Below are 18,260 nucleotides of genomic sequence, written 5' to 3'. Positions count from 1 at the left end.
CATGCAATATTATTCCAACCATTTGTCACGCTGTTCACACATGCACTGTGTAAAATGCTATACCAAATTTGAGCAATCACAACGCAATGTTATTCATCAGATTGACATATTTTTCTAACTGTGCATACATGAATAAATCACTCAGGTTGGTCATGTACATTTGTGCATGGGTAGCCCCGAACAGCCAGAGTAATGATATGGTCTGCATACATCAAAATGTGTTAAAAGTAGGAGTCATAATTTCCCAATGTTTTAATCTTTTTTTTCTCTTTCTTTCCACAAACAAGTTGAGCAAATGTAGAATCTCTAATGTATCTACAACAGATAAATCCGGTCCTCGAATCTGATTGGAAGAGAGACATTCCATCAGCACTCCGATGCTTCACTGTGAGTATCACTCCACCTGTGTTTGTGCAGTTTTAAACTAAAGTGTAAGAGCAGTGCAGATGTGTTAAGAGCTACTGTTTGTCTTTTTTTACATATATAGTTTTTGCATTAAATATGTTAGCCGGCAGGTGGTGGCAAAAGATAATTTTTATGTGTAATATGAGCCAGTTAGGTGACGTGAAGTGAATCTGAATCAGCCAGTGTTTACAAACAGCACTCCATGATCGCATTACTTTTTACACTACAAAAAATATTACTTTTACACAAATAAATCTAGGAAATAGCTTTAAACGGCTTTAAACGAACAACTTCAGCATTACGGCTCATCAAAGCTGAGAGACACAACAGACTGATTAATTACACAAACTGAAGGCGCTTACCTCTTATCGGACTTTCCACATTGGAGTGGACATGCTGTTTAAAATGGCGGAGGACAGTGCGGTTTCTATAGTGAAAGACTCTTGCGCACCGGCTACTACGAAATTGGGAGAATTACTCCCGCTTGGACGGCTACTTTCCCACTGAGAAATCTGATCTTCAGAAAGCTGACAGCATCTCTGCTTGGGTGTGGCAACAGGTTATCCATCTCTCTCTCTCTCTCTCTTACACACACATACATTCTTGTTTATCCAATAACTTGTTAGAAACAGCACAAGCTGTGATACTATTTCTGAAGTGACATTTTTGAATTAATAACGGAGGCTTGGACGCATCATTTGGTTTGAACCAGCAATGGCAGATTCTGATCTGCCATGTAAGAAAGTAGTTCCATGCACAAATGCATTTTTATGACCGTATTCAGTGTTTCCTATTTTTTTTAATTTACTTGTTCAATGAACTGTTGTATATAAGCAATATCATACTCGAAACCGTGCTATTTGGCCCTAAATCAACACTGCTGTGATTACCTTCGGCTGAATCACAGCAGTGCTGATGTAGGGCCATATTGCACTCTTGCTCATGTGATATTGCTTAAATATATATATATATATATATATATATATATATATATATATATATATATATATATATATATGTTCTCTCTCTCTTTCTAATATTTGTTTCTTATTATTAATTTATTACATTTATTCTTTTTTTTCTTTCTTTACTCAGGGGTTTAACTATGCATCTCTCTCTGTCTATATCTGACACTGGCAGCCTGGGGTGTTTGAATAAAAGATGAATACTCAGGCTGGTTCATGACACTGGGGCAACCCTGAACTGTAACAGTAGAACCACAGCGGTACAGCCAAACCACAACAAAAGGATCACCCCACGAGAACCTCAAGTACCGGGGAACCAGGGAACCGGAGAGCTGGGTTAATGCTGGCTCAAATATGAATGCAAATCACTCAGCTGAATACTGAAATGACACTGGGACTCTAAATGCTTGCGCTTTCTCACTCGGTACCAGCAGTTTGCTGAGAACACAATACATAGTGCTAACAAAGGGGTGTGCTATTGTGTGCGGTTGTTTGTTTAATTACCAGCTCAGTGTGTGTATGTGTATTTAATTGTCTGCCAGTGTAAGTATGTGTGTGTTATTTGTGATAGAATTGATGCCTGTCCTATTGAGTGTGGCAAACACCTACAGGAATAACTCTAATAATAGCCATCAAGCATTTGGCCAGATTATATTTTACCAGCATCATGGAAAGAGAAAGGCAAAGTAAAAATCTTATTGATCTCATCATCTCTTTACAAATGTTTCCCATTCTGGGTGCAGGAACAAACTGTGCTCAGTCATGGCCTAGATCTTCTGTGGAGCATGATGATGTAAGTGGATGGGAACTTTTCAGCTCCATAACTACCTTTGCATCTCAACCTAGTGTGTGTGTGTGTTTCTGGTTCTGTTGCTGCTTGCCTGTGTGCATGTGGGTAAGGAATACCCTGAATTCCTGTCGTGTCTTATTTTGAGGTTGAAAGAGTCGGGCGAGCAGGTCTAAGCTTCACAAACTGTCAGCCCTGTCAGACTTATTTCAGATTTATACGCTGTGGCGAACATAACCTTAATGTACACTAAAGTGATTTTAATATAATTGTGTTTTTTATTTCTCTCCAGGATTTCTTTCCATTAAAATTTTTTAAATGAAATGTATTTTTTTCACTCTTCAAAGAAAAATAGTAGGAATGTGAAAGTTAAATTATATCCGTAAGACTTTATTAAGTATTAATAATTATGGTTTCAATTTACAGTAAGGTTCCATTTGTTAACATTAGTTATCACCTTAGTTAACATGAACTAACAATGAACAATACTTTTAAAGAATTTATTGATCTTAGTTCATGTTCATTTCTCATATACTAATACATTTTTTAAATCAAAAGTTGTGAATTTTAACTTTAATACACTATCAAGTAACATGAAGAATGAACAATTTTTTTTTTTTCCCCAATTTGGAATTCCCAATGCGCTCTAATACCTCGTAGTGGTGTAGTGACTCACCTCAATCCGGGTGGCGGGGGATGAATCTCAGTTGCCTTCGCATCTGAGACCGTCAATCCGCGCATCTTATCGCGTGGCTTGTTGAGCGCCAATTTGGTTGCTTAGGAGACCTGGCTGGAGTCACTCAACCCTCCCTTGAATCAAACTTGTGACTCCAGGGGTGGTAGTCAGCGTCTTTACTCGCTGAGCTACCCAGGCCCCCAACTGTTTATTAAAGGAATGTTCTGGGTTTAATACATGTTAAGCTCAATTAACAGCATTTGAAGCATAATATTAATTACCACAAAGATTTATTTAATCTTGTCCCTCCTTTTCTTTAAAAGTGGCAAAAATCTGAGTATCAGTGAGGCACTTACAATGGAAGTGAATGTTTTAACAGAAGAATTAATGTAAGTACATTTATAAAATTATAAGCTTCACATTTCTGCTTTTAAACCCTCCAAAAATTGGCCCCATTCACTTCCACTGTAAGTGCCTCAATGGAATGTAATTTTTTGCTTTTATAAAGAAAAGGAGGGACAAGTAAAAATTTAATTTTGTGGAATCAACATTATGCTACAATTGCTGTCAACTGAGCTGAACTTTTATAGCACCTGGAACCTTCCTTAAACTAGCATTAGCAAAGATTAATAAATGCTATAAAAAGTATATTGTTAATTGTTTGTTCAAAATACCTAATGCATTAACTGTTACCAAAATTATGAAAAACAAAATAATAAATTGTTTTCTGAAGAAAGTGTGAGTGGTGCATGTCCGTGCCAAACTAAGGTGCTAGGGTGTTGTGGGTGGTTTCCAGGGTCTTGCTATGTGGTTGCTAAGGTGTTATGAGCAGTTTTAGTGCATTGGCCCCATTCACTTCCACTGTAAGTGCCTCAATGGAATGTAATTTTTTGCTTTTATAAAGAAAAGGAGGGACAAGTCAAAATGTAATTTTGTGGAATCAACATTACGCTACAATTGCTGTCAACTGAGCTGAACTTTTATTGCACCTGGAACCTTCCTTAAACTAGCATTAGCAAAGATTAATAAATGCTATAAAAAGTATATTGTTAATTGTTTGTTCAAAATACCTAATGCATTAACTGTTACCAAAATTATGAAAAAAAAATAATAAATTGTTTTCTGAAGAAAGTGTGAGTGGTGCATGTCCGTGACAAACTAAGGGCTTGGTTGTTGGGGTGTTCTGGGTGATTGCTTTGTGGTTGCTTACTGGCCCATGTCAAAAGAGTCTATCAACTTATAAAGTAATTTATAGCTGTGCATCAAAGAATTCACATGACTTTGCCTCACGTCATGTGACTGAATAATTCACTCTAACTGGACTAACCAGCAAACCAATATCTTTGCATAACATCTCAAAAGTTGCTCTATAATTACCTCCCAAAACTGCCTGGCACACTTAAGTTCCCAGATATAAGGCATTTGCTGCTGATCGCAAACAAAAATGAGTTTTCTAAGACCATGTTGTCAGCGCACTCTAAACTGCAAGTAATTCATAACGTTGAAAAAAAGAGCCACAGTCGCTTCCGAGTGGCTACAACTTCCAATTTGTGTTCTCTTGAACAAATACAACAAAAGCATTTAAAAGATTGTGTAGACATGGCAGGTATACACCATTTACACTTATCTCCTCCATTCTTAATTATTTTTAAATTTCTCTAAAGGAATATCTAGATAAATAATGAGTCAACCTTGGACTAATGGCTGTTGTGCATAGATATGTGGCGGTCACATGAGAACACCTTCCATCTAGCTCTGGCCATCAACACTACTAAGCTAATGTGTCATCTATAAATTATTAACCTCTCATTTTTTACTATGTTACACTTGGCCCCGAAAAGCATCCTCTGTCAATTTTCCAGCATTCCATTTTGCCGATATCTGGCATAATTTTATGGGAAGTACACAAAACTTAGGTTATTTATTGCAAGCATACTTGCTTTTGTATTAAGGGACTTAAAACTGAGCACTAGAAATAAAATGTGATCTGAAAGGCAATCAGAAAACATAATGAGGAGGAAACTGAGAGAATCAAGTTATGTAACTGAGGTTGTGTGTACTAAATTCATATAGTTAATTCTAATAGCTACATTCTAAACTCAATCCTACCCCTGAAATACAACATTTGCAATTTTTAGAAGTGAATAAAGAATAACATCTAGTGTCATATTGAACCATTTTTACTTTCAAGGGTGTCACCAAATTAGTTTTCAACTTCTGGGGACATTTTTCAGCAATTTTGTCCCCAATAACATAGCTAGGTCAAAAACACACGTACACACATTTTGTGTTTCCATGTTTTATGGGGACTTTCCATAGACATAATGGTTTTTATACTGTACAAACTATATATTCTATCCCCTAACCCAAACCCTACCCCTAAACCTAACCCTCACAAAAAACTTTTCAAAAAACATAATTTAGTATTATTTATAAGCTGTTTTCCTCATGGGGACCGACAAAATATCCCCACAAGGTCAAACATTTCTGGTTTTACAATCCTTATGTGGACATTTGGTCCCCACAAAGTGATAAATACACGCTCTCACACACACACACACACACACACACACACACACAGACATGCACACACACACACACACACACAGACATGCACACACACACACACACACACACACACAGTCTGGTACCATCATTCTCGTATCCTTTATTACCATTGCAGTGCACATCCATGTAAAAGCTTTCATAATGCTTTCCCAATGAAAATCCATACAGGCCAGCAAAAGTGAGGTAGGCATTAGCGGTCTCCCCTCATTTCTCTTTCCCTCTATGTGTCTTCCTCTGTCTCCTGGCCCCTCTATCTCTAGTCTCCTCCATTAATTTATAATATATATCTGTGGAGATGCTCCTCACAAGTGTATGCGTGGCCCCGTGTGCATGCAAGTGTGAGTGTCAAGTGTATCGGCTATCCATCTGACCTGTTGCCTGATCCCGAGTGTGTGTGTTGAGTTACACACTCACCTACTGTGCACCTGCCTGACCGTTAACCCTGTACACCTGAGTGTGTGTGTATGCTTTACTTTCACAACACAGGCCTACATTAACAAGCCTAGTATATTGATTTCCCTCTGCCTATTCAAATGATAGGAATCTGGGCTGCCGTGGGGACAGGATGCTGCCGATCGATAGGTGTTGGCTTGAGTGGGTGGAAGGGTGAGGGCTATAGAAAAAGTGTGCTGCGGCAAAAAGGGAGTTCCACTCAGGAACATGCTGACTTGTGCATTTATCGCTGATAAATGCACAAGTCAGCAAAATTTATTTATTGCAAAATTTATTTATTGGACGCATCATTTGGTTTGAACCAGCAATGGCAGATTCTGATCTGCCATGTAAGAAAGTAGTTCCATGCACAAATGCATTTTTATGACCGTATTCAGTGTTTCCTATTTTTTTTAATTTACTTGTTCAATGAACTGTTGTATATAAGCAATATCATACTCGAAACCGTGCTATTTGGCCCTAAATCAACACTGCTGTGATTACCTTCGGCTGAATCACAGCAGTGCTGATGTAGGGCCATATTGCACTCTTGCTCATGTGATATTGCTTAAATATATATATATATATATATATATATATATATATATATATATATATATATATATATATATATGTTCTCTCTCTCTTTCTAATATTTGTTTCTTATTATTAATTTATTACATTTATTCTTTTTTTTCTTTCTTTACTCAGGGGTTTAACTATGCATCTCTCTCTGTCTATATCTGACACTGGCAGCCTGGGGTGTTTGAATAAAAGATGAATACTCAGGCTGGTTCATGACACTGGGGCAACCCTGAACTGTAACAGTAGAACCACAGCGGTACAGCCAAACCACAACAAAAGGATCACCCCACGAGAACCTCAAGTACCGGGGAACCAGGGAACCGGAGAGCTGGGTTAATGCTGGCTCAAATATGAATGCAAATCACTCAGCTGAATACTGAAATGACACTGGGACTCTAAATGCTTGCGCTTTCTCACTCGGTACCAGCAGTTTGCTGAGAACACAATACATAGTGCTAACAAAGGGGTGTGCTATTGTGTGCGGTTGTTTGTTTAATTACCAGCTCAGTGTGTGTATGTGTATTTAATTGTCTGCCAGTGTAAGTATGTGTGTGTTATTTGTGATAGAATTGATGCCTGTCCTATTGAGTGTGGCAAACACCTACAGGAATAACTCTAATAATAGCCATCAAGCATTTGGCCAGATTATATTTTACCAGCATCATGGAAAGAGAAAGGCAAAGTAAAAATCTTATTGATCTCATCATCTCTTTACAAATGTTTCCCATTCTGGGTGCAGGAACAAACTGTGCTCAGTCATGGCCTAGATCTTCTGTGGAGCATGATGATGTAAGTGGATGGGAACTTTTCAGCTCCATAACTACCTTTGCATCTCAACCTAGTGTGTGTGTGTGTTTCTGGTTCTGTTGCTGCTTGCCTGTGTGCATGTGGGTAAGGAATACCCTGAATTCCTGTCGTGTCTTATTTTGAGGTTGAAAGAGTCGGGCGAGCAGGTCTAAGCTTCACAAACTGTCAGCCCTGTCAGACTTATTTCAGATTTATACGCTGTGGCGAACATAACCTTAATGTACACTAAAGTGATTTTAATATAATTGTGTTTTTTATTTCTCTCCAGGATTTCTTTCCATTAAAATTTTTTAAATGAAATGTATTTTTTTCACTCTTCAAAGAAAAATAGTAGGAATGTGAAAGTTAAATTATATCCGTAAGACTTTATTAAGTATTAATAATTATGGTTTCAATTTACAGTAAGGTTCCATTTGTTAACATTAGTTATCACCTTAGTTAACATGAACTAACAATGAACAATACTTTTAAAGAATTTATTGATCTTAGTTCATGTTCATTTCTCATATACTAATACATTTTTTAAATCAAAAGTTGTGAATTTTAACTTTAATACACTATCAAGTAACATGAAGAATGAACAATTTTTTTTTTCCCCAATTTGGAATTCCCAATGCGCTCTAATACCTCGTAGTGGTGTAGTGACTCACCTCAATCCGGTGGCGGGGATGAATCTCAGTTGCCTTCGCATCTGAGACCGTCAATCACGCGCATCTTATCAGCGTGGCTTGTTGAGCGCCAATTTGGTTGCTTAGGAGACCTGGCTGGAGTCACTCAACCCTCCCTTGAATCAAACTTGTGACTCCAGGGGTGGTAGTCAGCGTCTTTACTCGCTGAGCTACCCAGGCCCCCAACTGTTTATTAAAGGAATGTTCTGGGTTTAATACATGTTAAGCTCAATTAACAGCATTTGAAGCATAATATTAATTACCACAAAGATTTATTTAATCTTGTCCCTCCTTTTCTTTAAAAGTGGCAAAAATCTGAGTATCAGTGAGGCACTTACAATGGAAGTGAATGTTTTAACAGAAGAATTAATGTAAGTACATTTATAAAATTATAAGCTTCACATTTCTGCTTTTAAACCCTCCAAAAATTGGCCCCATTCACTTCCACTGTAAGTGCCTCAATGGAATGTAATTTTTGCTTTTATAAAGAAAAGGAGGGACAAGTAAAAATTTAATTTTGTGGAATCAACATTATGCTACAATTGCTGTCAACTGAGCTGAACTTTTATAGCACCTGGAACCTTCCTTAAACTAGCATTAGCAAAGATTAATAAATGCTATAAAAAGTATATTGTTAATTGTTTGTTCAAAATACCTAATGCATTAACTGTTACCAAAATTATGAAAAACAAAATAATAAATTGTTTTCTGAAGAAAGTGTGAGTGGTGCATGTCCGTGCCAAACTAAGGTGCTAGGGTGTTGTGGGTGGTTTCCAGGGTCTTGCTATGTGGTTGCTAAGGTGTTATGAGCAGTTTTAGTGCATTGGCCCCATTCACTTCCACTGTAAGTGCCTCAATGGAATGTAATTTTTTGCTTTTATAAAGAAAAGGAGGGACAAGTCAAAATGTAATTTTGTGGAATCAACATTACGCTACAATTGCTGTCAACTGAGCTGAACTTTTATTGCACCTGGAACCTTCCTTAAACTAGCATTAGCAAAGATTAATAAATGCTATAAAAAGTATATTGTTAATTGTTTGTTCAAAATACCTAATGCATTAACTGTTACCAAAATTATGAAAAACAAAATAATAAATTGTTTTCTGAAGAAAGTGTGAGTGGTGCATGTCCGTGACAAACTAAGGGCTTGGTTGTTGGGGTGTTCTGGGTGATTGCTTTGTGGTTGCTTACTGGCCCATGTCAAAAGAGTCTATCAACTTATAAAGTAATTTATAGCTGTGCATCAAAGAATTCACATGACTTTGCCTCACGTCATGTGACTGAATAATTCACTCTAACTGGACTAACCAGCAAACCAATATCTTTGCATAACATCTCAAAAGTTGCTCTATAATTACCTCCCAAAACTGCCTGGCACACTTAAGTTCCCAGATATAAGGCATTTGCTGCTGATCGCAAACAAAAATGAGTTTTCTAAGACCATGTTGTCAGCGCACTCTAAACTGCAAGTAATTCATAACGTTGAAAAAAAGAGCCACAGTCGCTTCCCGAGTGGCTACAACTTCCAATTTGTGTTCTCTTGAACAAATACAACAAAAGCATTTAAAAGATTGTGTAGACATGGCAGGTATACACCATTTACACTTATCTCCTCCATTCTTAATTATTTTTAAATTTCTCTAAAGGAATATCTAGATAAATAATGAGTCAACCTTGGACTAATGGCTGTTGTGCATAGATATGTGGCGGTCACATGAGAACACCTTCCATCTAGCTCTGGCCATCAACACTACTAAGCTAATGTGTCATCTATAAATTATTAACCTCTCATTTTTTACTATGTTACACTTGGCCCCCGAAAAGCATCCTCTGTCAATTTTCCAGCATTCCATTTTGCCGATATCTGGCATAATTTTATGGGAAGTACACAAAACTTAGGTTATTTATTGCAAGCATACTTGCTTTTGTATTAAGGGACTTAAAACTGAGCACTAGAAATAAAATGTGATCTGAAAGGCAATCAGAAAACATAATGAGGAGGAAACTGAGAGAATCAAGTTATGTAACTGAGGTTGTGTGTACTAAATTCATATAGTTAATTCTAATAGCTACATTCTAAACTCAATCCTACCCCTGAAATACAACATTTGCAATTTTTAGAAGTGAATAAAGAATAACATCTAGTGTCATATTGAACCATTTTTACTTTCAAGGGTGTCACCAAATTAGTTTTCAACTTCTGGGGACATTTTTCAGCAATTTTGTCCCCAATAACATAGCTAGGTCAAAAACACACGTACACACATTTTGTGTTTCCATGTTTTATGGGGACTTTCCATAGACATAATGGTTTTTATACTGTACAAACTATATATTCTATCCCCTAACCCAAACCCTACCCCTAAACCTAACCCTCACAAAAAACTTTTCAAAAAACATAATTTAGTATTATTTATAAGCTGTTTTCCTCATGGGGACCGACAAAATATCCCCACAAGGTCAAACATTTCTGGTTTTACAATCCTTATGTGGACATTTGGTCCCCACAAAGTGATAAATACACGCTCTCACACACACACACACACACACACACACACACACACACACACACACAGACATGCACACACACACACACACACACAGACATGCACACACACACACACACACACACACAGTCTGGTACCATCATTCTCGTATCCTTTATTACCATTGCAGTGCACATCCATGTAAAAGCTTTCATAATGCTTTCCCAATGAAAATCCATACAGGCCAGCAAAAGTGAGGTAGGCATTAGCGGTCTCCCCTCATTTCTCTTTCCCTCTATGTGTCTTCCTCTGTCTCCTGGCCCCTCTATCTCTAGTCTCCTCCATTAATTTATAATATATATCTGTGGAGATGCTCCTCACAAGTGTATGCGTGGCCCCGTGTGCATGCAAGTGTGAGTGTCAAGTGTATCGGCTATCCATCTGACCTGTTGCCTGATCCCGAGTGTGTGTGTTGAGTTACACACTCACCTACTGTGCACCTGCCTGACCGTTAACCCTGTACACCTGAGTGTGTGTGTATGCTTTACTTTCACAACACAGGCCTACATTAACAAGCCTAGTATATTGATTTCCCTCTGCCTATTCAAATGATAGGAATCTGGGCTGCCGTGGGGACAGGATGCTGCCGATCGATAGGTGTTGGCTTGAGTGGGTGGAAGGGTGAGGGCTATAGAAAAAGTGTGCTGCGGCAAAAAGGGAGTTCCACTCAGGAACATGCTGACTTGTGCATTTATCGCTGATAGGGTAGAGATGCGCGATAGAGAGTGAGAGATGCGCGACAGAGAGAGAGAGAGGGACAGATATAAGTCAACAGGATTTCCCTTTTCATCACTGTTCAATTCTGAAAGTGCAGTTTGTGCACAAACAAGCGCAAACACACACAAGCCAATTTGCAAATTCAAACAGCAGTGGGGTATTAGGTTGCCATCTCAGTATATCGTCCCATCATGGAAGCAACACACAGATACCAAAACACACACACATATGCAGTCTGCACCAAACTTAGGCTAGGTCCCAAAGCTCCGCAGTAGAGGAGTTAATTACAGTGTGATCAATAATTGATTAAACTGTCAGAAAGAGTCCAACAAACTCTCCAGTAAGCATTAACACACACAAAACTCTTCGGTAGGCATCAACACATGTGCATATCCCCACCAATAGATAACTTAAATCACCATTAAGAATTTTCGTCTGACAGACAAAAAAAAAATTCAGCAGATTAAAAGAAATGACTTGATATTGGATTAACCCACCCACTGTGGTCAGGATCACGCCAGCATGGATGGATTGATTAGGTCTTGCGACTACATCAGCTGTTTTTTAAGACACTCACAATCCAACCGTCAGTCATGCTAAAGAGGCACAAAATTACGTGTCATTTAGTACTCAATATCTTCAGTGTAGGCCTCTGCGGATTTGGTTTAAGCTCCAAATACCTGTCAGAAAATGTAATGAGATCCTGGTGTTCATTTTAACCATGTCTTGGTTTGGGCTTAGTCCAAAGCACTTGTCAAAGGTTGTACAGGTAATCTTTTTTTTAAACCATTGTTAAGTGATATTTTAGCACTTTGGATATGCTGCATTAAATATATGACCTGGAAAGTGTAAAGATGACAGATTACGTCAAAAAGAAAACTCTGATAGCCTATGTGGCTTCTCTTTCGACCATTTCCACATCGAAACACACACACACACACTAGGCACTTTCCTCCCAAGGCGGCCTCAGAACAGGTAGACATATATTTCACTCTATGTTTAATACTACCACATATGTATCAGAAAAATTAAAGTGAGTGTAAAAGAATGTCAAAGACAGAAATGTAGAATGATGAAGAGAAAGATAGAAAGAGAGAGAGAGAGACTGAGCAAGTGAAAAGAGATATATGATGGTGTAAGAGAAAATGGATTGGCATTTCTCCTCTCTTCAACAGTCTATTTTCAGTAGCTACTCTTGGAAAGGAGAGCATGCAGTTAGCACCATATATCCTTAACAACTCTACATGCTGTAACATAACAAGTGTGCAGGGTGATTGCAGATGTTACCACTTTCATTGGCATAAAATGACTTTTGCTGTTTCTTTTGAATTTTATGGGATAAGGATTTAGCTATAAACAGATCATGAATTAGTACAACCAACTTCTAACTTTCAAATCAGTACTAGAATACAATATAAAGGCTATTGACAACATAAGGGCTAACATATTGTACAGGTGTCTAAAAGTATGTGTTATATACCAACTTATTTCTTGGAAAACGTAATTAGTTGAGTAATCCATTGACTGTCAGCATTTTCTATATTAATATGGGAATATTCTACAGGACCTAATAAATTGAGGTTGGTTTTGGAATTCAAATCTAGTTCAGGCTTGAGGCTTTCATCTTGACAATCCTTGTGGCATTTTCAAAACTACAATCTAAAAGTACTGTTAACCATATAACTTATTCATCCTTTTTAGCCTTAAGCACATGTGAAATTAGATCATACAGAAAAATATTGAGTGAGATCAAGTGAATTTAGATTATGAAAGGAATTCTGACTCAAGGTCAGTGAGCTTAGGCCAAAACGCTCAAATACTGTCTATACGAATATTAGTCATTGCTGGCTAAATGGTCAAACTGACCCAGAATTTACACTATTTTGAAACACTTCGTTAACATTTCCCATGTGTGCTTGTCGACGAAGCAGTTGTAAAACTGAGTCACAGATTATTGAGTTCATACCTGTTTGCTGTACTTGGCAGTCTGGCAGCTGTAATCAGAGCAATGGTCTGAGCTCAGCGACATGGCATCTGCGTTTCCCATGCTGTTACCAGTGAAGGTGTTGGTGGGGGGCAGTTCTTGCACAGCCTGGTGCTTCTTGCCTTCCATGGGTGTTAAGTTGGGCTGTAGATGCACTGCAGGTAGAGGTGAGCTTGACTTGTAGTGGCGGGCCAGGTCGGGACTTGATTGGTGACGTCTTGTGCTTAGTCTTGGACTACTGGGGTCGCCGTCTGCTGCCGCACAATAACGGGCTGCAATCCTCTCACTGGCACTGCTCACCTCTTCATCATCCTCTTCTTCATCCCCACCCCCACGTCTGCAGCCATTCACTGTCATAATTCCACTGTACAGAGATCGCTCAGATTTGGCACTTCCGTTGTTACGCTTGTCTCTGCGTGGTTTGCGGCCACGCTCGTTTTGGGATCCCTGGGCTTGTAGAGGAGGAGGCTGTGGACTGAAGAAGTCCTCCTCTGGTTCCTTCTTGCCAGCCTCATAGCCATTCTTACCCTGGGTGCCACACTGTCGTGCCATAACCACCAGGAGTATCACCAGAATAACGGCGGCAGCACCGGCTAAGACTCCAATTGCAACGCTCAAGCGCTGTTTACCCAGAGCTCTCTCGCTGTCTGGGTCACCTGCAATATCCAGAGGCAGGGGAACAGCAAGGCTGCGGGCCACCTGATAGAGAGAGGGAGAGACATATAGGGGGGAACAAGAAATTGAAAGCAAAATCATTAATGGTGTGTGTGCCCTATCATAACTGCATCCTCATTTTACAGCTCTGTCTGCTTAACCACATACACAAACGATAGCGCACACATGCACGCAGGCAGGCACGCACACACACACACACACACACACACACTCATTCATTCCTACTGAAAGGCCCAGATTTCTCAATTATCATGTCAAGGCTTAGATATTCAATCATAGTTATTCTGTGCAGGCAAATGTGACTGTGTTTGTGCATGTGTGTGTGTATCTTTCATCTTTGTATTTGTGCGTTTCCTTCTACCCAATATCTATGTGGGTCAACACATTTGATGCATGAATATTTATAAACATCAACATTCTTAAAAATATGCAGTGATTTCCTAGTTGTGCAAAGTTAACAGTAAGCCTCTGACAGTAGTTGACCTCTCTATTTCATCAGTTTATAGCAAATACAATTATTTAATTTCAACCCTACTGAGATTTTTTTGCTATTCTACATTGGCTTATTGTTCATAAGCACAAGCCCTTTGTTTGTGTCTGTTCTAACAGCATGCAGCACTGCTGTGTCTCACCTGTGCATCCACCAGTGTAGCGTTGGCCAAACTCTCATTGACGAAGACATGCACCAATGCCGTGGAACAAAGGGAAGGCATGCCACTGTCATTGACCCGGACCACCAAGCGGTGCAGACCCCTGTGCCTTCTCTCCAGGGGCTCTGCCAGGGTTATGACCCCACTGCTTGGGCCAATTTCAAACAGATGAAATGGGTTTCCGCCTACCAGAGCATAGCGGAGATCAGCATTAGACCCAATGTCGCCATCAGAGGCTGATACTGTACGGACTACAGTCCGGGCCCCGCTAGCGGGTGGCAAGAGGGTGTATGATTCATTAGTGGGTGATGTGATGGATGGGGAATTGTCATTTTCATCAGTGACAAACAGGGATATGGTGGCAGTGGCAGACCGTGGAGGCTCTCCACCATCAACTGCACGCACGCGGAATGAGTATGCACTCTGTTGCTCACGGTCAAAGGATGCCGAGGAGAAAATGGTGCCAGTGTTATTTTCTATGGAGAAAACTTCTTGCTTTCCTTCTTTGCTCTCCTCTCCACCCTCCTCGTCATCATCCTCAACAAAAAGTCTCAACTCTGCATTCTCTCCTTTGTCTGCATCTGTAACTGTAACCATGCCGACAGGGCTATTGGCCAGCAGGTTCTCTTTGACATAGAATGTGAAGACTTCCTGGACAAATTTGGGAGCATTGTCGTTTCTGTCTGTGACCTGGACTACAACTGTAGCTGAGCCTTGCAGAGAGGGGGTGCCCTTGTCTCGAGCTATAACACGAAACTCATACCGTTCCCTATGCTCTCTATCCAGAGCCCCAGTGGCGCGAATATCACCGTTATCGGCATCTATGTAAAAAGCTCCATTTACAGATGGATCCAGTGAGTATGCAATCTCTGCATTTTTGCCACTGTCTGCATCAGCCGCCATTACAGTTACCACTCGTTCCCCTGGGGCATTATTCTCAGCAAAATGGACCTCTACCAGGCTTTGGGCAAAAGTTGGAGCATGGTCGTTAATGTCCACCACACGCACTTGGAGAGAACTATTACTAGAGAGGCTTGGGCTACCAGAGTCCACTGCAACGATAGTGACACTATATTCACGTGTAGCTTCATAATCCAACAGAGCTGAGGTGTGGAGAAAATATTTCTTTTTATTTCTTTCAAAGGCATCATCCATGGCTGGTGGAGGTGGTAGGGCTGTCTCGCCAGCTGGTTTCAATGTGAATGGAACATCCCCCACCACAGTACAGGTCACCGCACCATTCTCTCCCTGGTCACGGTCTGACACCTGCACTAATGCTACTGGAGTGTCCACCAACACATTCTCTGGAACCATTGCGGCACCATCACGCACAAGAATACGTCCAATTTTTCGAATTTCCACGACAGGTACATTGTCGTTTTCATCCCTTACGTTGAGAATGACTGTAGTGCGGTCAGTGCGAGGTGGCTGGCCACGGTCACGGGCTGTGACTGTGAAGCGCAGCTGAGAAACTTCTTCTCGGTCAATGCGATGCACAACACTTAGCCAACCTGATGCTTCATCCAGCCTGAGGAGGCGCCGCACTGATTCCGTTGCGGCTCCAAACACATATTCAACCTGCCCATTCACGCCGACGTCACGGTCTGTGGCACGCACCTGTAGGACAGGTGTGCCCGGTGGGGCGTTTTCTGCCATTTCTGCTTCATACACTGCTCTCTCAAAGTGTGGACTGTTATCATTGACGTCTGTGATTGACACACGCAACAGAGCTTGTGAGGAGCGTGATGGGTTGCCACCATCACGGACACGCAGCACGAGTTCATAAGAATCCCGCACCTCACGGTCTAGAGGGCCTTTGACTATTAGCTGTGGCTGTTTCTGTCCATCAGGTGTGTCGGCAACTTGCAGTTCAAACACGCTGCTCCTGCTGCTTGGTCCCGTCCCTGTGTCAGAACCTCTCCTACGGTCACCATTCCCATTTGTGGGTCCATTTGCAGGTCGTCGCAAAGATGAACCCCCATCTCTGCTGTCTTGGATGAGCTCATAGCGATCAATGCCGTTGCGGCCAAAATCACGGTCTGTGGCAGTGGGAAGGAGATACAGAGTGCCAATTGGACGGTTTTCCTCAACGGACAGGGTGAGTACAGGAGAAGGGAAAGAGGGGGTGTTGTCATTTATGTCTGTAACCACAATTCGCCCCTCAAACAGATCCACCCAACTCTGCAGCGGACCGATGACTGACACCTCAAAGTCCAAAAAGCACTCATTCTCATCAAAAATCATTTGACACTGCGGCAGCTTCTCTCTGTCAATCCTCCGGCTGCCTGTAGTGAGCTCTCCAGTCACATTATCAATTTTGAAGTATTCAGAGCCTGATTCTAAAGCAAAAGTGACATCACCAGTCCCAATCCCAGAGGTGGACAGTCCCAGGTCCGCAGCCACGTTTCCTATGTGCACATCGGCCGGTCCTTCTTCCGCCACGCGGTAGCGCAGCGCTGAATTGACGCGCGGGAGCTGAGTCAGCAGCTGCAGGATGAGCACGAGGTAGCACCGCGCGGAGTGCACTGCGCCAACGCTCCAGATCCCCATGGCTCTCGCTCTCCTTTTCTTTCTCTTTCACACTCTTGTCTGCAGCTTCCTCCGATCCAAAGCAGGCAGGCAGGCTCCAGCAAAAATCGAACCTGATTAATTTCTGTAGATGTGTCCTGTGCTGCTTCGGCAACAATCTTTTTTTATTGCCTATACACTTTTAGTTTCCCAGTCACGTTTTCAACACGATAAAATAAATCATCCACTTTGTGAGGAGCTTAGCATCAGCGATAAGTCTTAACACCACTTTTAAGGACAAATATATTCCTTTATGCCTTTTATGAGTACACAGGAATTACATTTGAGCAGTTTAAATGACTTTGTCCGGCTCATTGATATGCTGTGGAGTGCTGGCTCCTCTCGCGCTTTCTCTGTTTTAAACTGCAATGCAGTAGAACACAAAAGAGATCTGTCTGTGAATTCAGTCCTCACATTCGCATCCCAAAGCTTGCGCTGCTTGCTGGGAATAAGGCAAACTGCTTTTAAAGTCTTTATCCAATCGTATATATTTATCTTACCTTAAAACACAGCGAGGTGGGTAAGGAAAGCTTTTCCCGCAGTCTTGCGCGTGAGTGCCAAGCTCTTATAGATTCCTTTACGGTTAACTTGACAAAGAGAGAAAGCTTTTCAGTTCGACTTCCCAAAGCACGGAAATTAGCCACTTATGGATATATGGAGGGCAGGATAGTGAAGAACCAACAAAAGCCTTTAGTAATTCATCCAAAGTCTGCGGTGGATGTGTGTGAAGTGTTTCAAGAAAAAGTCCCGCATTCTCCTCCTCCCCTCACCTGCACTTTCTACTGCACTGCATGTGGACGTCCCTCAAATGATGCTGCAGTCTCTCCCCCTCTCTCAACCTCTCCCTCTCTCTTCCCCCTCCGTTCACTGCAACATTTCCCTCTCTACGTAACTCGACCGTTCAGATGAAACGGGAGACCGAGAATGTGTGCAGATCGCGTCGGTATCGAAGGAGCTCGCGCTTTCCTTATAACCCGTCTAAAAAAAGCGCAAACAAGGAGGTGTGTTTGCAGACGACCGCAAAATAAAATACGACAGAAGCGAAATATATACTAATACAAGTCAAAGGAGGGGGAGAGACTAGAGTAGACTACTTGTATTTAAACAGATCGAAATTAATTAATTTTCTCTTCTCTGTACATGTAAACTGATCATTTAAGTTATTTTAGCCTATATGCCTTTAATTGCATCATACATTTGCAACTCGTTTATCGGAAAGTCTATTC

The 18,260-nt window shown here is 40.8% G+C and overlaps 1 protein-coding gene across 1 annotated transcript in view; it reads right to left on the bottom strand.

The window, feature by feature from the left end:
* LOC127651137 (protocadherin-7-like) overlaps positions 1 to 17,933 on the bottom strand; it is a 51,119-nt gene extending 33,186 nt beyond the window's left edge. The window contains exons 1-2 of the mRNA XM_052136831.1: positions 14,449 to 17,933; positions 13,124 to 13,840 (exon numbers count right to left, since the gene is read on the bottom strand). Of these exons, the coding sequence (XP_051992791.1) occupies positions 13,124 to 13,840; positions 14,449 to 17,016 (3,285 nt within the window). The 5' untranslated portion in view covers positions 17,017 to 17,933. The remainder of the gene's footprint in view (positions 1 to 13,123; positions 13,841 to 14,448) is intronic.
* Positions 17,934 to 18,260: the final 327 nt, after the last annotated feature.

This window comes from Xyrauchen texanus, chromosome 11 (genome assembly GCF_025860055.1).
Source record: "Xyrauchen texanus isolate HMW12.3.18 chromosome 11, RBS_HiC_50CHRs, whole genome shotgun sequence".
NCBI lineage: Eukaryota > Metazoa > Chordata > Actinopteri > Cypriniformes > Catostomidae > Xyrauchen > Xyrauchen texanus.
The sequence above is the reverse complement of the archived record's forward strand: the minus strand, read 5'-3'. Positions and strand labels throughout refer to the sequence as shown.